The sequence below is a fragment of the Pelecanus crispus genome, chromosome 13, assembly GCF_030463565.1.
Source record: "Pelecanus crispus isolate bPelCri1 chromosome 13, bPelCri1.pri, whole genome shotgun sequence".
Lineage (NCBI taxonomy): Eukaryota > Metazoa > Chordata > Aves > Pelecaniformes > Pelecanidae > Pelecanus > Pelecanus crispus.
Genome location: NC_134655.1, coordinates 20,066,028 through 20,091,950, shown reverse-complemented (window position 1 = coordinate 20,091,950; position 25,923 = coordinate 20,066,028). Strand labels below are relative to the sequence as shown.

The 25,923-nt window shown below is 35.9% G+C and overlaps 1 protein-coding gene across 1 annotated transcript in view; it reads left to right on the top strand.

The window, feature by feature from the left end:
* The window catches only part of PCDH11X (protocadherin 11 X-linked), a 319,378-nt gene that overhangs the window by 16,461 nt on the left and 276,994 nt on the right, over positions 1 to 25,923 (top strand). The window contains exon 2 of the mRNA XM_075720674.1: positions 11,989 to 14,475. Coding sequence (XP_075576789.1) covers positions 11,989 to 14,475 — 2,487 coding nt within the window. The remainder of the gene's footprint in view (positions 1 to 11,988; positions 14,476 to 25,923) is intronic.

Here is a 25,923-nt window from a genome sequence, read left to right as displayed (position 1 = left end):
CTTATGTTAAGGAGCTGGAAGAACAGTCAAGGCTCTTTAATAAGTGAGTTTACCTTTGTGGAATTAAAACCTGGGTTTTTCAGATGCTTCCATATTAATGATTAGCTTTGATAATAACTTCTAAATTATTTGATATATGAACATATAATTTAGTGCTCCATTTGATTGACAAGCTCACTCCCAGGCTTGAAACCTTTCACAGTAAGTAATGTGTGTGTTGGGGGCATTGTGTGCACATAGAAATCGTATCTAACATTCATAGGGCTAGAAGAAACAGTAAAACCACCGGTCTCCTCATTGCTGTTGTAATGTTCAGATAATATTAGAAGAGTTCTTATAAACAGGAGTGAATTCTTTCAGAAACTATTTTGAATATTGGTTTGAAGTTGAACTACATATTTGTCACAGCATAGCACATGCTACAGGCTAGTGAGTTTCATGAGCAAGGTAACAAAGAAAATTGCTTCTTGTTAGTTATTGCCTTTAACAAAGACCTAACTAATAGTTATGCACAGTGCATTTTTTTTCCCCTCATATTTTTTGTTTTTTCTTTGTATACTAGTGGGTGGAATAAGTTTATCTGTCAGAAAAGGTTTTAAGGTGGTAACTTACCTTGTGATGATCAGGAATTTCTGACATGGTTTGCATTTGAAATGCTCAGTATCAAATCAAAAGATACAAGCTCACGCTAGAGTGCTATGTGCTACCTGGCTCTAAAATCACTGAAAACTAAAGAGGTATGTTAATATGCATGTGGAATGATTGGTTGGCTTTTCCTGCTGGGCAGCTGTTGGAACTAATCAGATTGTGCCTAAGAGCATAATAAGGAAAAACTTTAATAATGCTTAGCCCTTTTGGAAGCTCTGTTGTTTCAGCTGTCGTACTCACTTTCACTAATTTAGTCTAGGTTTGCTGTTTTGTTAAAAGCTGTAATGCTGAATTTCAAAACAGATTTCATTCAACTTTACATTTTACAATGTGTTCTTCCACACATATCCACAGTAGCCCTCTTCTTACAGTAACAGTAAAGTTAATTGAGGGTGGAAGTAGAGTTTTGACTCTGTAGGTAGAATGCATAACAAATTTAGCAACTAGTTTTATAGTGTCACCTTAGGATTTTGAGATAGTGCTCTAAATTGTGAAACCATGTAACGACTGAAAACTATTTTCTCGTACTGAGCAGTCCTGCAGACTTCTGCAAACCGATTGACTCAATCCTTTCTTGGAGTGTATTTGTTTTGTCTTATTTCAGTATCTGTGAATTTGACTTGTAATGACAGATGTAGTAGTTGGTAGAATGTCCTAGGCATGTTTTAAAAATAATGTGCCTAACAAAAATTTTGAATTCAAAATCAACTGCTCATTTAATTCACTGTTTCCTAAACATAAGAAATTGAGTTCTTAATACCTTAATATGCAAGAATCCTAACAATACATTAAACCCTTTAAAATAAAGAAATAGAAATTAAGTGTAAAAATCAAGGTATAGCCTAAGTCTTTGTGTCTAAGTTAAAAATTGTTTAAGGAGTGTTTAAGTTACTCTTTGAGGTGTGTTTCATTTCCCATGACGATGGTCACTTTCCTAGTTGGTGGACATAACATGTTTTTGCTGGATTTTAGGTTGATTTATTTTAATAGTTTTGGCTTGGTAGATTCAGTTGTTTACATCATGTTTTTTAGAGTATGAAGGCTAAACTTCGCATTGAATTATTCAGAGCATGTTATCATCCCCGATTGTGCTTCCTTACAACCATTTTCCTAATTCTAACCTCTATGTGGCTGAGAGATGCTGTCTTTGTTAGCAAGTGTCTCAAAGCAGGATTAATTCTATGGGCATTGCGATGGTTCTTTTACCTGAGGTTATCATCATAGTGGAGTAGTTATGAAGAATCTAGGGAAAGTTCTCAGTTCTTGCTGGCCACACTGACACCTTGGTCGCTGAAATCATGTCAGTTGCCCAAAAGCTGCTGATATTTTCCACTAAGGAGGAGGCCACAGGTCCAATTTCTGTGTGTGTATTACAGAGTTTTATTGTACCACAAACAGTATACGTACTGTTATTTGGAAACATCTCTTCTAGGATAGTGATTGAATTAATGTCAGGAAAGAACTTTTGAGTGGATCCAGACCTGGGAAAGCTTGCTTTTTCTCTTGACTTGGATTACACAAGTCATTACTGGGCAGAAATGGCTTCAACTATCTCTGCTTAATTTGCTTTTTCTGGAATAGTACAGTTTGTGTGAGGTCAAGTCATATTGCTAAATAACACTGCAGCTATTTTGTTTATTCTGGTGTTAGGTTTCCTGTGGAGATAAACCCCATCATTCACTTTGCTACTAAGATTAACCGCTCTGTGCAGTTTTTCCCATGAATTGTGGGAGAGCTTGTCTCAGCCTCAGAGGATAGATAGTTCATATTTTATTGGAGGATACATGTTACCTGGTGGGACTAATCTATATCTTTGCAACAGGAGATGGATGTTATATTTACCTCCTGAAGCTGGTGTTTTTTATGCTTGAACGTTGGCTTATTGTGTTCTATGGCTCTATGGGTTTGGGGTTTTTTTCACATTTTTTCCTGTTGGAGGAAAAAACCCTGCCCATTAGCCAAAATTTATAGTGCATATTCAAAACTGAACTGCTACTGGAGAATATAAACAGTGAACAAAAACTGAGCAGAAAAGCTGAATGGAATGATGAGTTTTTGGTGTTTCCCCTGTAAACATGCCGTTCTAATATTCTTAATTTTATTTTCTTTCTTGCAAATCAATTGTATCAATTTCATTACTGATTTTAAGTCTGAGAAATAGCACAAGTGTATTTAGTTAGAGTAAAATGGGAATTTTATTTTTGTTTTTAGAAACAAATATATTCTTGAGTATAACTACTTACAAAGGTATGTATGAAATATCCTTTTAAGATTTTTTGATGCCAAATAACTTACAGGGAAGCTGTTCTTAGGAATATAACTTGCTAACTGGAAAGTCATGACAGTTTATATACTAGAACTTTCAATACACACAGGTAGCACGAGATTTCTTTTCAAAATCAACTTTCAGAGTCAAGTTACTGCTTTAGAGTGAGGAAATGTTTCTCCCTTTTTATCCTGCTTTTGTTCCACTGATTCAGATAAATAAGAGTCAGTAACACTGGAGGAGGAAGAAGACAAGTTGTCTTCCTGATAAATACAGCACCAGAAAATATATTTTTGGTGTATCGTCTACATTCCCTGATCAATGCGGTGAAAAGACTTATTTAATGAGTCTTAGAATTCAGTCTCTCTGGAACTATTTTTAGTACTTACTGTCACTCTGTACACCTTCTCAGCAACTGTCTCTGATTTATTACTCTGAAATTGCAGTTTTATTTATTATTTTCCAATGCGTAGTGAAGTGGCATCTTGCACTTACGTACGTCACGTACTTTAACAGTTTAACATGGTAGTTCCACTGTTCTTTTCTCAGAATAATACAAAAAGGATAAGTTCTCATTATTTGGAAAAGCACAGCTTCATTTCTTTCAAAAGCAAAAATGGTCCTGTGGTAGTTAAATGTCCCACACAAACTTTCTCTTCTTTTGAGTTTTACAAAACCCTGAAAGGAGTGGAGGTCTTGAGAAAGGCTTACTGCCATGTTCATTTCAGCAGTATCTGCGACAGGCCTACAATTCTTAAAGCCTGTTTGTGAAGGTTGGGGAAAAGCTACTCAAAATGAAGGAACAGAACTCTATTATATTAGGTTTTTTCTCATTCTGTTATATTTTTGCCCACATGAATTGTGAATTTTCTCCATTAAGCCTATCTATTTTTAATGTCAAAAATTCATAAAGCAGTGATACACACACATTAAAGTATGGTCCCTGCATGTGAAAGAATGTCCTTGTGATGTAAATCCAGACATGTTATCTTACTCATTTATTTTCTTTGTGTTTCTGGATGCTAGGATCCCTGAACAGAAAAGGGGAGGTGGGAAGGTGAGATACTCATGCAGTTCAGATGAAAGTTTTGTCAACCTTTTTTCCTGAAAGTGTAAACATAAAGGGAACATACAGCTGTGGTTTTGCCCACAGCTGAACTTCAGTTTAAAAGGGCCTCAGATCAAATACGATAATCTTGCTAAATAACTTCTTGGAAAAACTATAGCATCAGGGGTTAGGATATGGATTTGTCTTAATATCTTAATAATCTTAATTTGTCATTTGTTTTAATGAAGATGCCATGTATTTAAAGAAATCATGCTCCTTAGCTGAAATTTTTTTGTGTGTGTATATAAGAGGGAATGAGGTAATAGCAATACATTAATGAATGTTGGTTTGCAAATATTTGTACTCCTTTTTAACAGATGACAAAGGTTTTTTATTTTTTGTTTTTCTCTTTGTCATGAGCCAAATCCATATGTGTCCATCTCCCCCAGTTCCCACTGAAATGACTGGAAGCTGAGGATACTGGACAGTTTCTGCTTTAGGGTAAAGGGATTTTCCAAAACATCTCCATTGTTTCTGTTTTCTTGTATACAAGTGGCTGTCAGTTTTAATCTCCTTCTGCCTGAAAGTACTGATCTGGTTATAGAGCAGGTACTGAATAGGAGGGCGTTACAGGTTCACACTGCTCCAGCACCCAGTCAGCATTCATCCGAGAGCTCTAAAATGTGCGATTAGAAACCTAAGATACCTTGTTTGGCTGTCGAAGCAAAATGAGATTGTGATTTAGGAGCTGTTCTGAATAACAATACAGAACTGTTAGCTGTTACCTCCAAAAGCACAGTGAGGCATTAGAGAATTACATCGCTAAAACATGTATTCATTTATTTTTCTTTTTTAGAGACGCTCAGTTCTGTTCCTGTTGTTGTTCTCAACTAGGAAAATGAGCAAATATGTAATTGTCACACATATATAATGCAAATGTCAAAAGTCACTTGCTGAATATATTGTTGCCTAATATAAATCCTAATTTTTTTCTTCATTGTGTATCTGTAGTGTGATTCCAAAGACAACATACTGAAGGACAAGTCAGGTATCTGGAGCTTTATCTAGCTGTGGAAACATGGGAATTCAGAGCAAAGCTCAAAATGTATTTAATACCTTAATCTGAACACCTTCAGGTGCATTGAAAAAGTAGTTTCCTGTTCAATAGGATGTCTGTGAATATTTCTGAACAACTATAATGGAGGAGGTTAAGAGGGGAGGTTACTTCCCTAATTGCCTTAGCTGCAGCTATTGACCTTCTTTTGGGAAGAGTGTTGCTAAATGAAAGAACTTTAAAGTTTAAAGTTCTGAAGTTTAGTTTCTGAAGCTTAAAGTTCTAAAGTTTAGTTTAAAACATGATTGGTAATTCAGAAGTGGCTGGCTCTTTCAGACAAGCTACCAACCTTGGACAACTGATGAAATGTCTCTGTACTTCAATTTCCTATCTTTAGATAGTGGTACAGCTATTTTATGTAGAACCAGTTTTGTGAAGATAAATTCCGTAAAGTTTTGTGGTGCAGCTGCATATTTTGCTGAAATATATAATTGTATGTCTACAGTACAATTGTGCAAGACTATTCAAGTGACAGCCCAGTTCCTGCTGCCACTTTTTTTGTAAGCAGTTATCCTGGTAATTTTGTATCATGTTAATGCAGTAATGTGGATACACCATTACTCCTACCCTATTTTATAGAGGAATGTGAATTGAATTTTTATTAGAAGAAAAATTTCTGGTTTTGGTTTTGTTTTGGGTTGTTTTTTTTTTTAATTGTAATCCGTGGTTTAGAAGAGAAGTTAGATTTCATTTAAAAAAAAAAAAAAAAGTTGAAACAGCATTTCACAGAACGAAGATGTAAAAAAGGAAGAGACTTACTCTTGAAACCTGGTGCAGGTGAAAATGTTAAGTGTGCGTATTGCTACTTTCTAGCTCTTTGTGTTCTCCCCTTTGTAAAGCTTGTAGATTAAAAACATTAACACATTTTAGTTACGGAGTTTCAGGCTTGCTTTAAGTGTAGACCAGAGAAATTAGGGCAGCAAAAAAGTAAATATATTAAAAATGTGGTATTCACTGTCTCCGGTTGTTTCTCCTTAATGGAGGTGAACACGATCTAATAAATATGTTCTGAGAATTGGATGCCAAGAATTGAGGAGGATGCAAAAATATTCTATCTTAGAAAAAATTGGCTATGTATCTTTTATCTATCTATCTTAGAAAGTAAAGGTGACAATGGTCAGAATAGGACCAGACTGAAAGGAACCTTTTACAGAAAGGAGCAAATTATCCGAAAGGATTAAGGAGGCTCAAGCAATGTAATTGTTAGAACTGTTTCGGGTGTTTTGTAGCAGCATTAAATTCAGATTTCCAAGGAAGTAATTTTGTGTTTAGGTATACCTCCTAGCATTTTTTTCTTCTTCTTCAGAAAATCAGTATTAAATGCATTGACTTGTCTGCTTCTTCATTCTATATTATACTTCCTACTGTTCCTTTCCACCATGAAATTGTTCATTATTATCCTTATGTTCTATAGATCCCATCTACAGCATTTTACTTTGTCTGCTTCATAGGACAAGTAAGATTTTGTGTGTGATTGTATATATGGAGAGGAAATCCTTGGCAGTGCTTTACATTTATAGAAGCTCTTTTATAATCGGAGGTGGAAAAATAGCAAGTTATGATACAGACACTGCTAATAAATGATGTCCTTAACTTTTATGAAGGGATGGAGCTAATTAGGATTCTGAATGCACAAAACTCACTTTGGGTTCATGCATGATTGGAAGCTCCCAAGTCCTACTTTTACTGTGGGTTTGAACCTGTAAGTTCAGTTTATTCAGAGCTAAGTTTTGGCTTGCTTCAAAGGAAACAGTGTGAAACAGCGTGTGATACTGATAGAAAACCATAAAATGAACAAAACTTATAGGAATATCGGCCTACAAATTACAAGTCTGCAGTTGTTTTGACAAAGAGCTAGTGTTTCAGATATGTAAGCAACTTTGCATCTGCTGAGTTTTACATTATAAAAATTTCTTACCTTTGTAATTTTATTTTCTCCTTTGAGGTACTGTCACTCAGTTCATAAGATAACCGTCGGTATTAATAACATATTTCAGGTAACTTTGGGTTGTAAGCTGTGTGATGTGATGAGGGTAGTGACTGTGCAGTCCTTAAACAGGACAGCTGTCCAAGAAATTTTAGTCTTCTAGAATGCATGAACATGTGAATTACACACTATGTAAATAATAGCAGACAAGGGACCTTTATTAGAGCTGCAACACTTGAGATATAGATCCAAGTGTACTAATATGCACATATTATAGGAACTTATATCCATTATTGCCTATTGTGTAGAATGTTTTGTGTTTAAGGCCTTATCTTGGCTTTGGGAATTCATGTTTTCACATCCAAAGTATCACCTTTGAAAGAAAAATGCAAGTTTAATTTTCAGCTTTTATTAAATACGCTGTCCACTGTATGACTGTTGTCTAGTTTTCTGCATTAGGAGTTGAAATTGTGCTACTATACTCTTTTCTTTGCTCATATAACACTACAGATACAGAGCAGTTCCATATGTCCTGACAAAAACAGACAAGGAAACAGTGGCTTGGACCTATCTTGTAATTTTGCAGGAGAGTGGCAAGGGTCTTCCATGTTGCTACATGCGAAATAACTAGCAGTTAGCAAACATGCATTCTTTTCTGCACTTTCTGAAAAGATTTTAGGGTCCTTTGGACACAAGATTGCATTTCAGCCAAAGGTTTTATTATTCAGTAATTACTTTAACGAATTGCTGAATTACTTTCTAATGGGAAGCTGATCTTTTTATCTTTTTTCCCTTTTTTCTTTTTTTCTCTTTGTAACATTTTGTTCCTTTTATTTCCCAGTATTGCTGCATTTGGCCTGCTGGAATTTAGTCATTTATCTTCTTATTTTAGATTTCAAGCAGAGTAAGATTTTTAGAAATAATAAAACTAGCTGATTTTAAAAGGATTGTTGACATGTAATAAATAAGTGTGCACTTCTAGCTTATTGCAATGTTCATTAAAATGAGTCACTGTAGAACATTAGTAAAAGTTTATTATATGCATGTTGTCTAGCCCTTGACTTTTGTTTAAGGTTCAGTTGGACTAAAGACATACATCCTACAATATGTTTGTCATTTACAGTGCATGAAGATAAGTATTGATAGTAAGTATAGTGTGAAGTTGTAGACACAAAACAATGAGCTGTCTTTGCTCATGTGTCTTTCTCTAAAGGTTCAGAATACTCTTCTTGAATGAAGATCGAGGACAGCATTGATCTATTCTTTGTCAGTTAACAATGTATAGTTATTATATACAGCTATATAATTTGTAATGTTTTAAGAAATAAATGCTAATAGACTGTCTTAATTTCACAATACATTGTATCACAAGCAGTCATTTTTATATGGTTATTTAGCAAAATATTCTTTCCCTTCCCTATTTCTTTGAGAAATTACTATGTTGTATCGAATTATTGGTCTGCAAGTGTAAGTTCGTAAGATGTTTTGAACACAACAGACCATGCCACTGTTACGAGCATTAACCAGAAGCTGGTCTCTTTTCCCCATTCCTCTCAGCAATGAAGCCCACATTACAATTTGTGGCCTGAAAGAACATTCATTACAATGTCCAGGTAGTCAGTACCCCATGGATTTAAAAAACCACTGTGGTGAGATACTGTGGTACTGCAATATGTATGTCTAGAGGTAAGTTATGTGTAGACTTTAGACTCATTTTGTCACATGCAGTCCTGTCCACGTTACTAGAAGCTCTTCTAGTTTATCACATTAAGTGTCCATATGTCATTGATTATGTAGTTATTAATCTACCTAAATGTTACAATTTTTAAAAAAACTCTCTAATTTTTTATTTACATGACAGCCCAAAACAGCTCCGAAAAGGACATTTGGATCCATTACAAACGATCAGGTAAATACACGGTAGGGAGTGTTCAACAAGAATACTGGTTTCGTTATTTCAGAGAGTACTGTATGCATGAATCCACTGAAAAGGGTGTTACGAAAATTGAGTCAAGTAACTGAGTTGCTTATTGCCCTGATAAAGAATCTCGTGCAGGGCCAGAGCCTCTTAAAGCTAATCCTGGCTCTGAGGTGGGCATAACCTTGTTTTGCCTCAGATAGTTAGGTTACATTGCTTAAACTGCCTTTTAGATTAAGTCAGTCAACCTTTTTTATTTCTCACTCCCATCCTTCTGTAGTGGTGGTGATGATGATGTGGCAGATTATTTTAACCAGTCAGTCATTTTAATGGCGAAAGGTACTATATAAATGTTAATTATCTATTATGCTTCTCCTATGAACTCATACCCTTCCTAGTGTGAAAAAACCCTTCAGAACACTGGGATAATGTGGTGACTGAGGTACAGTTCAGTCCAAATAACAGTCTGACCCTAACGGAAATTTTCACTTCACTGAGGTTTTAATGATGATAGCGCCATTTACTTCAACATCAGGAATTTAATCCTGAAAGGTTTTCTTCATGTTTCTCTCAGGATTTTTGACTTTCAATTTCTTTGCTCATAAGGGAGAGAATTAGATAGTTATAATCTTAAAAATACGTTTCTTGAATGTTTCATCATTTTTGGAGTGTTTAGAATGGGAGAACTGTCTGTTCTTAGAAAATGCATTTGTTAAAACGCAGCATAATGTCACACCTAACCTTATCCCTTAAACAATGTGAAATAGGCTTGCTTGAATTAGGAGAAAGTGTAATTTTCTGTAAATTTTTTTGGTCATTTAAAAAGATATATAAACCTGTAATGAATAGGAAGAAATACTCTTGGATAATATTTTTCCATAGAAAATTACTCAAGTGTTAATAATTAACTTGAAAGAGATTATTTGCATTCTTTTCTGTTTCTCCAGTAGTTTACTGCTAGTGATAGGGAACTGAAGCTCTATATTTTATTTCAAACTCGTATGCTATAATGAAAAATATCTTTCTCGTACTTGATAGCTAAAGAAAAGCAGAAATGGGCATGCATATGTATAGCTGCATGTATTCAAAGTCTATATGAAGTGTTTGTTGTAGTTGTGGGATCTAATGACAGAATAATCAGTGCCCATCTGTCAACTTGTATACAAATAAAGAAGTAAAAGATAGCTGACAGGTTTTTTTTCCTCTAGCTTCTGTTCCTTTTTTTTCTGGAAATCTATGTTAAAGCATAGAATATATAATTCATAATTTCTCAGTAATTATGAAATGTATTGCAAATAACTGCTAGCCAGATTGAAGATGAAGAGGAAACTCGCACTCCGCCTTCATGAAGAGATCAGCATAGAATTACCATTCTAAAATTTAACCTAATTGGTTCAAAATGTGTATCTTGATTTAGAAACGATTTACAAGGCTTATATTTTCATACGCCTTCTGCTAAAGAAGGCAAAGCTGTATTTGTTTTACTGTTTCAAAATGTGTTCCAGTTCACTTTAGATGGTCCCTAGTTGCAACTTAATGCACAAATACTGTGCAAGTGGTACAGTAATTTTTGAAATGTGGATGAATAGTTCTTTTCCATGAAATAAATGATTACGTATGTAGGGTTGAATCCTGGCTTTGAGAAAACAAATCAATGAAAGAGTACAGTGTTACGCAGAATTAGACCTATAAATGCATTCACTTCATGGTGGGTAGCAAGATACAGTGAATATACATCTTTTACAATTAATGAGAAATAAGGAAGCTTGCACGCTGGGAACATTTCCGTTGCCTTTGGTCTGAAGTGTCTCAAATCAGTTTAGAACACACATACAATGACATGAGTAAAGGTGAGACAAGCACAATCAACAGAGAAAGAACCAGGCTGGATGCAGTTGTCATACCAGCAGTCATACCATTACAAGTATGACACGTAAAAAGAAAATCCTAATTAGTCAGCGTCTTTGTCGATGCTTTCTTCTTCTGGTCATCGTATACATTCAGCTTTAGTGATCTGCATTCTAGCTCTGCCTTTATGGAAGATGTGGCTGGAAAACTGCCTTTACATCCTCTCTTTCTCTGAAGGGTGAGAGGTGGGAGGAAAAGAGGATAATTGTGATATTCTTAATGCCCACTTGTCTGAGGAGACAGCAGAAGAGGGAATCTAGTTCTGGATTCCAATCTTTATTTTAGCAGACTACTTTGTCAACGCTAGTGTTTTAAAAGAAGCAATATATGTATTGTGCAATATATGTAGCATTTCTTTGCAATTCCAGGAGTGTTAGTTGTTCAACAAACCCCATGAAAAAAAAATTTGATTATTTTCAAATAGATCTCATAGTTCTGTGATATTTTTTGAAATGACAATAGATCATCTTTCCTCCTTAGGATTGTAATTTTCACTACAAATATAAAATATATAATGATGAAGAGAGGAATAGTCCTAATGAATTTTTAAATACATTTATAATAAACTGTTATGACTTAGTTTTGTCCGTACCATCTAATACCTGAATGATGTAGTAAGCCCCTTCTCAATGATGGTGGTGGCTTTTTTATGCTAATGGTTTCAGGTCATGTCCAGAGTTGCTCCATGAGCAGAGAAACAGTCTCTTTATCTTCATCTTTCTCGTTTTCCTTGAAATTGAATATTGGTTTCGGTCCTGCAGTGTATGCATACCGTCTTGCTTTTGGATGTGGTTGAACTTTGGCTTCGTTCTGCTCCTCCACACTCACTCATACAATAGAGAAACCAAATTGCATCTGTCCAGGAATTTAATAACCTTTCTGTAGAAATAGAGAAACTAGTTAAAAAACCAAAACAAAACACCCCACCCCTGCCCTGTTTTTCTAAAGTATCTGTTTCTTCACATGTTTGCTCTGAAGCTTTCTTAAGGCCCTAGAGCTTAAAGCAAAATCAGATATTGCACAATAAATATATAAAAGTGTATTCCTGTATACAGTATATATAAAAATATATATTCCCTGACAATTTCAGAACATTAATGATTGTTTCTCTATTTAAATATACTGTCATGATAAAGTGTGTTCTTTTTGTGTCTTATAGGGTCAAAATGTATTTGGTCTTGATATAATTGAGACACCTGAGGGAGATAAGTGGCCTCAACTGATTGTCCAGCAGATCCTGGATAGGGAGCAGAAGGATACCTATGTGATGAAAATTAAAGTTGAAGATGGTGGAAGCCCTCCAAGATCTAGCACTGCCATCCTGCAAGTCACGGTGACTGATGTGAATGATAATCGCCCAGTCTTCAAAGAGAATGACATTGAAGTTAGTGTTCCAGAAAATGCTCCAGTGGGCACCTCTGTTTCTCAGCTCCATGCCACTGATGCAGACCTGGGCTCAAATGCACAAATCCACTTCTATTTCAGCAATCAGATCTCCAGTTTGGCCAAAAGGCTGTTTGCCATTGATAACACCACTGGCCTCATCACTATAAGAGAACCACTAGACAGAGAAGAATCTCCTGTACACAAATTAACTGTTTTGGCAAGTGATGGCAGTTCTACTCCATCAAGAGCAACAGTGACTGTTAATGTCACAGATATTAATGACAATGTCCCATCAATAGACACAAGGTACATCATCAATCCAGTGAACGGGACAGTGCTTTTGTCTGAGAAGGCTCCCCTTAATACCAAAATTGCGTTGATAACAGTAATGGACAAGGATGCTGATCTGAATGGAAAAGTTACTTGTTTTACAGATCATGATGTCCCTTTCAGGCTGAAGCCAGTGTTTGATAATCAGTTTCTTCTGGAGACAGCCACGTTTCTAGATTATGAAGCCACACGGGAATATGCCATTAAAATAGTGGCTTCAGATTCAGGGAAGCCTCCCTTAAACCAGTCTGCAATGCTCCTGATCAAAATTAAAGATGAAAATGACAATGCCCCAGTTTTTACACAGCCTATCATAGGTCTTTCCATCCCTGAAAACAATGCTCCTGGTACTCAGCTGACCAAGATAAGTGCTACGGATGCTGACAGTGGGCGCAACGCTGAGATCAGCTATATCCTGGGTTCTGATGCACCCCCTATTTTCAACCTTGACCGCCGTACAGGCATTCTGACAGCAGTGAGAAAGCTGGACAGAGAAAAGCAAGACAGATACTCCTTCACTGTGCTGGCTAAGGATAATGGGATGCCACCCTTGCAGACCAATGCTACTGTGACAGTGTCCGTCCTGGACCAGAATGATAACAGCCCTGCTTTCACACATAATGAATATAATTTCTATGTGCCAGAAAACTTACCCATGTATGGCACAGTGGGGCTTATCACGGTTACAGATGCTGACTCTGGAGAGAATGCTGCGGTCACTCTCTCTATATTAAATGGTAGGGATAATTTCATTATAGATCCACTTACTGGTGTAATAAGACCTAATATTACCTTTGATAGGGAACAGCAGGGGTCATATACTTTCCAGGTAAAAGCTGTGGATGGAGGAAGACTGCAGCGTTCCTCAACTGCCAAAGTGACCATCAATGTTGTTGATGTAAATGACAACAGGCCCGTTTTTGTTATTCCTTCATCTAATTATTCATATGAGTTGGTGCCAACATCAGCCAGTCCGGGGTCTGTAGTTACTAAAGTCTTTGCAGTTGATAATGACACAGGAATGAATGCGGAGCTCCGCTATAGCATCATAGGTGGGAACTCCAGGGGCTTGTTTACAATTGACCAATTAACAGGCAATATTACTTTGAAAGAGAAGGTAATTGCATCAGATCATGGCTTGCACAGACTGGTGATAAAAGTGAATGACCTAGGACAGCCCGAGTCGCTTTATACTATAGCTCTTGTGCATTTGTTTGTGAATGACACGGTCACCAATAGTTCCTACGTGCAAGAGCTAGTGCGCAGGAATATGGAAACTCCAGTTGGCCAGAATGTTGGGGATGGTGAGATAACCCCGCAAACCAATGATTATGTCAAGATCATCATTGCCATTATTGCAGGCACTATGACAGTTATTCTGGTAATTTTTGTTACTGCTTTAGTACGGTGCCGCCAGACGCCTAGGCACAAGGTTGTTCAAAAAAACAAGCAGAGTGGTGAATGGGTTTCCCCAAACCAAGAGAATAGGCAGATCAAGAAAAAGAAGAAGAAGAAGAAGCGCTCTCCAAAAAGCCTCCTCCTCAACTTTGTGACTATTGAAGAATCTAAGCCTGATGATCCTGGCCATGAGCACATAAATGGCACTTTAGACATTCCTGTAGAGCTAGAAGAACAGACTATGGGAAAATATAACTGGGCCACCACACCAACCACATTTAAGCCTGATAGCCCAGATTTAGCAAAGCACTACAAGTCTGCTTCTCCGCAGCCTACCTTTCAAATTAAACCTGAGACTCCTGTACCCCCCAAGAAGCACCACGTCATTCAGGAACTGCCTCTAGATAACACCTTTGTGGTGGGCTGCGACTCACTCTCCAAGTGCTCATCAAGCAGCTCGGACCCTTACAGTGTTTCTGAATGCAGCTGTCAAGGAGGCTTCAAGACCCCAGGCCCCATACACACCAGACAGGTAATGCAAATTTTAAGGTGCTCTCTTTCTCCTTCCTTCCTTTCTTTGCCATTCCTATAACTCTTAGCTCTAAGCACTGCAAAATAACTTTTTCTGCAAGGATTAAAAGTTTGAAAGGTCATGTTTGATTGAGGCATTGAGAAGTAAACAATTTGAGATTCATCAGTGTTAAGGGAGACAACTAAAAGAAAATGACTGTTGGCTGTAAGGGAATTGAGCAATGAATTATTGCATTGGTGGGCATTCCTGGCTGCAGATGGCAGCATGGCACTTCCTGCATTACTGCAGTACCTAGTGCAGCTCTGCAAGGCAGAGAGGGGCTATGGTACTGTCCTCGGTAGTACTGTATGCTCAAGAATGGAAGTAATCTAGGCCAGGTGGAAAGCAATAAAGCTTTACAGGATCTGATAAGTGGTTCTTAATATTAATGGAGTCTGGAATTGCAGCCTTCATTTGGGCATAGCTTTACTTCAAGGTCTCTGAAAAGCAGGCAAGGATTTTCCTCTGAGAGTTTCAGTGCCATTTTCAGACTAGAAGCATACTGGACTGCTTAAATCTGGTGGAGTGACCCAGTCGACAGGCAAAGTTAGGGGAAAATTAAAAGCATCAGTATAATTGCTCTCACTTATTTGCTGCCGTGCCTGATAAACCAGACATTAGCTTCTCAGAAATTCAGTACAGCAAAGGAAATATGTAAAGAATCCTCAGCTTAAAATTAAAAGTAAAATGAGAAATAAAGTACCTTTCCTCAAGACCCTACAGAAATGCTTTAGGTCACTGGAAATTGAATCTAATGTCTATCCATATTCTGGAAAGTTTCATTAATAATAAAGCTTTGCTGTTTCTCTGTTTACTTCTCTTTCTTTGCACATATCACAAATGTTTCAGTGAAAATAGTTTTCTACTTAAGCTTTAATTAGTCAAGGAATTAATCATGAAGGAAACAGATATTTCAGGAGAATTTATTATATTATTGATAATATATTTTCATACTATTGCTCGGGAACAAATCCTCAGCATGACTGTCTGTTAGACTTTTTGCTCCAGCTGAGGTTTTGAATTTTTTTCCTGTGGGTTTTGTTTTATTACCACTATAGTGATGACAAAATGTGCCTAAAAAAAGCTCCTCGTTCAAAGTAGTCATATTTTTGAAAATTGCGGGATGGGTTGTTTATTTTATTGTATTTTATTCCCCTTACAACAAATCTGTGTGGTAGTCCATATCACTATGCTTTATAAAACTTTCATCTTTTTCTGAGATGCAGTAACAGAATAATTGAAAGAAAAAAAAAATTCTTATTTCGAAGACATGACAACAATGAAAAATGTGTAGCTTTTTGAGATTTCAGTATTTTCTATTAAAGGTCTTCAAATCTGTTAATTTAGGTTACACATTAGAAAAGCTTCTTGCTAATTTGTTCATCTGTTTGGACCCTCATAACTGAGGAGGGCGGTGCTGTCTTCAGCATCTCTGTAGGCCTGATGTAAGTGACTTTTCAGCTGAGTTCTGGTATAGTTCCTCTGAGCCAAAAAGATTCTTCCATTGTCTGCTCAAATACACTTTGCATGCAGTAATGCTGTTAACAAAGAAAGCTCGTGACCCTAGGTTTTTACTAACGTAGTTCTTCCATCAGAAGGGGCTTTTAAAGTAGAATGGAAAGCAATTGTCGTCTTTAGAAGCCGGTTGAAGAAAAGAGCATTTTCTTTTATCTGATCTTAAAGGCCAGTGACAGGGGCTTCCTATCTGGAAAAGCAGAATAGAACTGTTGTTTTTTAATACTCATTACCTGATATTGGTTTATCTTCATATAGCTGTACTTGAAATTATATTAGTATGATGTGCGGAATATATAAAAGATTAGTATTACTATTTGTATTGATTTTGTTAAATCTACAGTTATCCTTTTAGGCTTATTTTTCTGTATGAAAGTGATCACGTTGGAGAAAGTATGACTACTTACTATCAATGGCCTTTTACAGTAATTTGAAAACAACATTTACCTTTAAATAAGTGAATTCACATTTTTATTACTTAAATAACATACAAGTAATTTGATTAATGTATTTATTTATATAAATTGGGCAAGAAAGGCCACTAGAGTTAAATCCTTCATGTTGGACCATGATCACAAAGGCAGAATTGTATTTCATGATAAGTAAAAACAGCAAAGTATCTCTTAAATGTCAATGGATCTTTTAAAAGTCAGTCTTACTTCTAACCTGGTTTTGTATATTGTAGTCTGTACAATTTTATCTCCTGTGGGGCTCTAGAAGGTGGCTCAGGACAGACTCACTTGGAGTTGTCACTGTTAACCAGCAAAGAAACAAAGCAAACAAAAATAAGCTTCTGTCCTAGTGCTTCAGAGGTCACGCTGTCCTGCCATCCTCCAGCCTTGGACACTAACAGGGAGCTTGTGGTTAACGATGCATTTGTGTCATGCACTCTCTGAATTTTCAGAAAACTGTAGGACAGCCTGGAGAACTGAAGGATAATAAGTTCAGTTAAAAAGGGAGATGTGGTAGTTTGAAAAATGAAAATAAGATGTCTAATGTCAGAAAAAATATTTTACTTTATCACTAACAATTACTGTAATGCATCCCTTTTACAAGCCAGAAGCTCTCTGAAGGAGACTAAAGAAGATTACGTTCCCTGGGAAGATCTCTCTTCAGTTTCTAATGGGTGCTGATATTAATAGGCTGCATATCTCAACTGTTCTTAGTTTTGTCCATGCAAGACTTCCTACTCAGATATTTGAAATAATATTGAGTTAAAGCTAAAAATACATGTTTTCTTTTGAAGCTCTAAATTTTGTGTGTGTCTGATTAGTATTGATTCAGGTCTTTAAAGAAAGGAAATTATGTGTTTGCTTTACTGCTAAATTTGTCCAAGTGATCTATAAAATGACAGAAAGTCACTATAAGAGTTGTAGTCAAAAAGCATGCAAGGGCAGGTGGAAAGGTTTTTCTACTAAAACACCAAAATATCTCTTTAGTGGTCATGTGCGTAAATAAATACAGCAATGCAACAGCTGACATTGTTATGGAGAAGGAATGAGAGACTCCTGAAGCAGCTGAGGACACATTGAATCATGAACTCTACAGGAAGTTGAAGAGGGAAAAGTATGGTCCTAATGTAATCTCCTGTAAGAGGGAGATCAATCTTCTGTTGTATGAAAGAAAGGGCAAGGGATAGAGTTACAAATATTATTTTGCAGTTATGCAGCAAGAATTAATGAATACTGGTGACAGTGGACCTTCAGAATAGCATGCTTTCTTTTGGGATATAGCAGATTCTTTTAAAGAAGTTTTGCCAAGTGATAAATTGTGAAGGTGCTTCTTATTCATAATAAGGTTTTTCAAACTAGGGTATTTGGGGGCTCATAAAATCAAACTGACTTTCAGTGTCATCAGATTTTCATTGTTTTGGTAATTGTGGCCCTTGCAGAAAGATGCATTTCTTTGGTAGAAAAACATACAGCACCTTTAAAGTTTGTCTGTCTGCAAGCTTTGTAAAAGCTCAATTGCTTTTGACATTTACCTTAGTGAGAGCAGACAATGTGAAGAATTCCATGCTGACACAAATCTTCTAATTCTTTTTGCATATGCACTGGAATGATGAAAAGGAGAGGTTTTTCCAGCCTAGTTTTCATGTAGTATGTAACACAATTTTAAAATCTGAAATCTTTGCTCAAGTACTTTAAACAACTTTCAGACAATTCAAATGCCTGTCTAGATATCAGCCTGTCTATTCAAAACATGCATAATTATAGAGTGCAATGTTGTCTCGGGCAGCCTGGGTCAAAGAAGCTACTGCCACAAAGGTTCCTTAGAACTTCCTGTGCATCCTCCTTCTTGTCCCTTTCTTTTAATTAATGCTATTTCATTTGAAAAGTGTATAATGCATACTATAGGAACAGTAGAAATCTTCGAAAATAGACACCCAGTCACTCAGGGAGGATCCTGTGACCTTTTGTATTGTCCTTTTAACCTTTACCTGAAGAACAAGTTTTACCTTACTTCGTGTTAGTGAAGAAGTGTGACACTTAGGAAAGCAGCACCGGAGGACTCGGTTCAGTTTCGGTCCACCTCTCCCACTGACAGAGCTGGAAGGTGCAATCATGCTCTGAATCTGTGATTACGTGCCTTTTGGTGGTTCTCCCTGCTTCACACTGGACTCTGCTCTGTATGTTAGTTTAGCTCCACTGCTAGTACGCTATACCATCTTTGGGAAGTTGTTGAGGGAGTGAACAGGCATGCGGGTTGATTTTTCTCATATTTACTAATGCAAATCTTCATTAGTTGATTTTAGTTGCCGGGATTCTGTCATCTGTGAACATATCCATGCTCATGAATAGAAATTTCAGATGACACAGTGATCTCAGCTCAACTTGTTTGTTAGAAACTAACTGGAGAAAGACATTATATTCCTTATGGAAATCTGAATGGGAAGTAGACCTCATTTAAAATACATTGCCTTTTTGGGGCCCTACTGTCTCATTATTGACTGCCTAGACCTGCTTACAATTATGGTATATTTGGTTTTTTGATTTGAAATGTGGTGAAATGTTGTTACAGCTTCCCACTCGCTATGGGAACAGTGTGCTTAGGATGTGAATTGAAAGAATATTGCACTGTTCCTGAAACTAATAGCCCTGAAAACTCACCTGTTACGTAAACCTTTAGCTGCAGGATTTATTGTTTTGTTTAATAACAGTGAGACTAGCGAGTTTAATCTATTATACTGTAATAATCAGTAGGCAGTGCTGATGCTTCTGGTATGTAAAAGGGTATAGAGATAACACTGGTACTTTGCATTGACAGATACAGAGTAAATTACACTCAAAGAACATTTTCGTCTGAATATCAGCTAAACAGCTGTTGATATAAGCCCTTCCTACAAGCCATTTGAAAATTGATTACTATGATTCTAAATATTCTTGTTATTTTCTCTCAATTTTCTGGCTGGTAGTTTTGCTGGTAGTTCTGATATGCTGCCATGTATATACATTTCAGAAAAAAACTGAAATTCACATCTGGAGAAAAGATTTCTAACTGAAGGATAAGTGTGAAAGTCTGTGGCTCAGAAGGTAGTGAGCAGCTACTTAAATGTGCAGTACTGCTGAAGTAAAGCTGGTCAAGAAAATGCTTTTCCTCTGTGGAACACTGAAGAAAGAATTCTTCAGAATTGTTCTTCTAATATCTGTTTTTCACTGGAAGAGTATGGGGGAAGGTACCTGGAAAGTGCCCCCCTTGCCTCATAGTAGAAGACAAAACCAGCACAAATGGGAGGAAAGAAAAAAGGAATTTATGTTTTATGTGAGGAAAAAATGAAAACTTTTGCATATGACACTTAAGTAAGAACTCATTTGGAGAAAACAAAGACACTTCTCCCCCCGCTCCCCGCCAGTAAGAACTCATTGACTGGGCTTATACTGAATTTGGTAGAGGAAGTTCCAGCATTAAAATAATTGGGTGATTTTTATGCAAGCTAGAATGATATGCAGTTCTCTCCCGTAGCACCTTGCCTTGGGGTAGTAGCAGCATAAATTTTCCTAAACTTTAAGTGCATTTCACCTTCATTTTTCAGTGGGATACCTGAAAAGTTTACTCTTCTCCTCATGGCCCAGCTTTGTTTTTTTACATGACCTATATCTATAAACCATTGTCAACAAAGAAGTCTGATTTAACTGCGGTTTAATTTTCACACTTCTTTCTTTTCCTATTTTCTCCCAGAAGGTATTGCACTCAATAATCTGCAGTTGATAGCAATTTCCTGACCAGTGAGTGGCTAGTGTCTTGGTGACTGTGGAATTGATAGTGCTTTCTTTCCTGTGAAATAATTGATCGGAATGACTTAATTTCTGTGAATTTTTGGGACTCTAACTCTGATGATGATAAATATAGATTAAAGGTGCAAAATATTTTATGCTCTTTGGAACAGTGCTCTTGAATGAAGTCTGCTAAAACCCTGTAGAACATGTTCTAGGTAGTATGGTAGTCTTCTGATAGCTATAATCTTGCAACAGCACTTGGGGTTTTGAACTGATTAAAAAAAAAAAGGTAAGAAACCTGGAAGAACATACATAAGCCATTTCTGTGGCTCCTTCTGTTTCAGCATTTTTGTTATGTGTATGTAGATGTGTGCAGACCTTTGCTTGTGTATAGAAACCTGAAAACACACACACATCAAAAATGGTTGGTTATTTAGAACCGCAGTAGTTCAGTACTTCTCAGACCATACAGTGATTGACATGGTAGCAGTTTGGAAACAAACTTGACAATATATGGGGAAAATTATGCAGGAAAGGGCTTTTCTCATGCTGTTTCTCTGTTTGCCAGCTCTGAACGTCATCGCATCTGATGTTATATACTGAAGTCGTACGTGTACACAATGATGTTAAGCCAGCAAACATGAAAACAAGGAAATAGCACGAGAAAGCCCTTTGTCCTGTCTCTGATTGCCGAAGAAATTTATCGTCTGATCTCCAGAGGGGTTTGGAAGTGACGATGAACTGTTCAAGCTGCCCTACTGAAAGGTATCAAGGGCAAGAATTTTTTAAAAAGAAAAGACAAAGAAATTTTAGTACGTTGTGCTATAGTGTTCTATAATGTAGTTTTGCTAAGAAAAAAGTAATGTGACCCATCCTTCTTCACAGTTGGCAATTATGGTAAATTTATTTTGCTTGTAATCTTCTTGTCCCAGACTTTTTCCTTATTTATTTTAGTTGAAACAATTAGGAATTTTGTTTCTATAAATATATTAAAAGGGAGCAATAAATTTTATTCATACATTAAAAAGAGAATGTAAAGTTCTTTATACTCCCTGCATTTAAAAGAAAAACAAGTGAAACCTTGTCACTTATAGCACCATTATACATGTTAAGAATTAAGTGTTATTTATATCTATTCCATAATATTTTTAATGATGATATTGCTGCTATGGATCATAAATAGAATTGATCAAATCACTGCTTTCTCATTTTATAGGCACAATAGTAGTAGTGAAAAATGAGTACTTCCTGCTTTCTTATCCACATTTTGTAACAAATTATCACCTTTTAAATAACTGGAAAGTATTCACTTTTAAAAATAAAATTTAATTTGCATTTTGCTTGCCGAAATCTAGATAATGTCTGTGTAACAGGTGCCATACATTTAACCTTTTGAAGTACTTTTATTTAAAGAAGTCATAAATCCAGTGTGATAAAATAGGAAATAGCATACATACTTTTTTCACTGTTAGCCAGCACATGGGGAAAAAAAATGGCCTACTGTTGGGTTTTTTCCCAAAGCATTTCTCTATGTAGTTGACTTTTTAAATTCAATTTTTTTACATTATAATTTGTTATTTAGCACAGGTCATTTAGAAAATAAAATTTGAATATCATAGCTTCGTTTGCAGGTTGGTTGCAAGTTCTTGTATATTGCCTCACATTTTAGGGAGTAATGCTTAATATGTATCATCTATAATATTAGAATTTCATATGCAATGCAAAAATCTCTTAGGAAGCAAAGGAGTATAAAGAACCCTGTTTTCTGCACTTATATGAAGACATGTAATATTAGTTTGCTAGAATAAAATGAAAAACAGACTGCTTTTAACTGGGATGTATACAGTATATATAACTTTCTTTTAAGGAAAAAGTTATTAGTGAGTCATGAATTAGACGACAACATGGAATTCTTACACATTACTGTATGTTTGATGTAAAGATATTTATAGGCTTGTACTTAATAATCACGTTGCCTCAGTTCTTGGACTGTAGAATGTCTACCATGACTGTTGCCTATAGTTTCCTGCACATTTGCTATCTGGCTCTTTTAAAAATGTGTATTTGGCTATTTGATCTGTAAAATAAATTCTATTAATAATGAAGTACATATTGTAATTTAGCATATTGTATTGCATAATTATAGCTATGACTGTTACAGAAAATCTTTCATTTCCAATAATGAAATCATGTTCTTGGGAAGAAGTTCATGTATCTGTAAGACAGTTTTGCTATTCCTGTTTATCGTACCCTTGCAGCATTTAGGCTTTAAACTAAAAACCCAACACTTTCAGTGGTTAGACATACAGTAATGATATTTATTGACTCAATGCCACAATTCAGCCAGTTGCTTTGGGTTGAAAGTTCATTTGTAACATAGTAAGAAGCCCATTCAAGAAGTGTTTAGTGCAACAAACATTGGTCCTGCCTATTGCTGTAACAATTGTGATGGGAAACATTCAAAGATATTTGTTAAGAGTAATAACCCTTTGGCCTAGTAGAGTTGTTTGTCAGGAAGATAATAGGATTTCACAGACTTTCAGTTTCTGTTTTGTTTTTGAATCTTTGGATTTCTGTTCTTACGGTAATTAGGTTGGATTTCCTTGATGAGAAAACTCATACACATAAAAGTAATGTTTGATTAAGAAAAGCAGCAAATAATTTGAATGCTTACATTGAAACTTTTGGTTTTTTAAATTGAGGGACAGTGAGTTGAGATACTGGACTGGGTTAATCTGATCTAACTTCAAGCATGTAATTTAGTCATCTCAAGTGGACATATAGTTGCCCTCAGTTTTTTCTCTGGTAGTAAAAAGGCATAGATATGCTATAGCAGGTTATTTTGATTTTAGGACTCTAGAAGTGCCTCTTTTCTTACAGCAAGTATGAAGAGAACCTTTGATAAGTACCTTTCTAATTTAAATGTGCTAGTTATGTGCTTGCAGAGAATATTTTTCATGAGATTCCTAGTTCTTTTGCTTTTAACCTAGCTGAAGGTCTATCTATTTACTAGTATTTCACTGGTCATATCATTCTAGCCTATCAAGAAATAATTCTAAAAGAATCTAGGATGATTTTAAACTTTAAAAGAGTTACATGTATGAAATAAAAGGTACAGCAAGTGGTTGGATTATTGGTCCAAATCAGTAATCTCTCTCTTGTAGTTCTCTCATGAGTCAGCACAACCCTCCAAATGCACTAAGGGAAAAGCCAGCAACCTCTTAAGTGGTTCTGTTTCATGTGTTTCCTCTGTTTCGATTTTTGTCTTTGTACATCTAAGTATCACTTTAAAAAAAGTAATTCTTTCATAGACTGGCATAAGACTTGTTCAGAGAGCTCATTTCCTTCTGATGGTTAGATGGGTTCATGAAAGTCTCATGAAAGCCTATACGTGTACTGACCAAATATATATGTGTGCAAAATATCAATTTCTATGTTTTTCAATGCAGTGAAGGCTAAAATGGAGGCCAGTCAAAAAATTCTATATTTAGTTTCGGGGTTTTTTTTAAAATTAGTATTAGCATCCTGAGTCAAAGCTAGGTGTATGTGTGTCAAAACCAACTGTTTCTCAAATGCTTTCACCTACAGAAATACTATTTTTCTGACTGCATAGAAGTCAGAGTAAATGAAAAGCAAAAATCACTGAGTTGACCAAATGCTGCTTTTGAAATTGAAAACTCATGTTTTCTTTGGAATATCAAACATACTTTCCAAGTTATTTTATTGTGCTTTAGACTGCAATTATTATTACTCGCCACCATCTCAGTAAACTTCTCAAGAGATTCATCCTTTTATCTGGTGCACTTTGCCACCTCTGTCACCAGTGCAGACAGGTCTGTGTCTATAGATAAAGTCCTAGAGTTTGGTTTTGGTTAGTTGCAGTGCTATGTGTGGCTCGGCAAAAAGAATAGTTCTTTATTTGTTGCCAGTTTTACAGAGTAAATTAATCGCATCGCTGCTTTTAGCCCTACAATGCCAGCAGCCAAAGATGGCCCTCAGATTTGCTGTTCTGCATCCTGTGTCATATTGTCAATGCCTGGATTTCAGATGGATGTGTGCGTACCAAAGCTCAATGCCACTCGATCTCAAACATGCCCTGATACCAAGTGAGTCACTCCAAGGAAAAGCTGCGGCACACAATCTGCAGTTTGTATGAAAGCTGCCTATCGTATCAGAAAATATTGGACTTTGGAGGATATCTTTTAAATCCTTCTGAATTTGAGTGGAGGACTGCTGAAGGGCAGTAGGGTGCTGTCAGGAACAGAGCTGGTTTGTGATGTAAATAGAATTATTTTTTTAACATAAACTGTAATGCTGCGGGGGTTTTTTGTTGCACATTTTCAGTGATTTCCCGTTTTACCATAAAACATGTATTTATGGTATATCCTGGTTTTTAATATTATTTGTAAAATCTTTTTAACAAATATTTTTTAATATATATTTTTGCTTTCATACTGAATTACCCAAGCACTGTTCCTTTTATGTCTTATTTATCTATTTCTAAAATAAATTTTGTTTGAAGATTATATTTGTATACCTTCTGGAGAAGCACTGTTTTTAAATACACCTCTGGTCTGTTTGCTTAATGCATGCACACCATCAAATCTATACATATACTGGTATTTTTTACAGTGATTAGGAGCTAGAATTATCAAAATAACTTTACCACACATAAAGTACTGTAAAGCTTACTAGTAATCTGTCTAAAGAAATATGCATCTTTCAAAACCTCATACTCCTTAGCAGTACATTTCTTTTGTCTACATTTTCTTCAAAGAAATCTGGTCTAAGCAGGAATTCTGAGTTGCACATCTTTTAACAATGTTTACATGTATGTTGAGTGTTTATACAGTGTTTAGAGCTAGAGAGAGAGATACATATAGTGCTTTTATATATATATATCTGTGTGTGTATGTATGTCTTTTGTGTGCATATGTATATAAAGGAGCATGAGGGGGTGTATACACATTTATCACATACTCAGTTAGCAAAGTTTATAGGCAGTATATATTACATAGACTATAACTGTAGATACATGCCTATCTCAGTACCTGTCTTGCTGTGAAAGATAGCCAGGTGCTAAGGTTTTCACTTTACCACATTCTTCTGAGATCTGCAAAGGTCGGTCTTCCCTTCTGAGAATGTACTGGGTTCTCACTAGACTAGAAAGCGACTCTTGGTAACTTGGAAGTTGGGATACAATATGATAAGTACAGTTTTGAATTTCAGTTCTTTTTCTTTCACTATTTCACTTTTACTCGTTCCAATACTGTTTCCCACTATTCTAAAATACTATTTTTTTTCTATGATATACACTTGTTCTCTTAAATCTTGCCACTGAAAATGTCATGAAAATGACATTTCTGTATTTCCTCCAAATTGTGAGCCTCTGTTTATTTCGTATAGACATGTGTAAATCAAATTCAGTTACTTAATATCCATCTGTATGAATATAAATAAGTGTGTTACCAGGAATTTTTCAGGGGTACTACTGACTTTCTGCAGTCCTCTAAATAGTTTTTTTATCTGTATTTAGTATGGTTTTTTTGGTTTTGTCTGATATTGTTATTAGCAGCAGTGATCAGCATTGTTTTATCTGCTGTTCTACAGTCCATGCTGAGTCAGCTTGATCTATATTTTTTAGAACTGAGTGGGAACAATGGATTTACCAGAAATC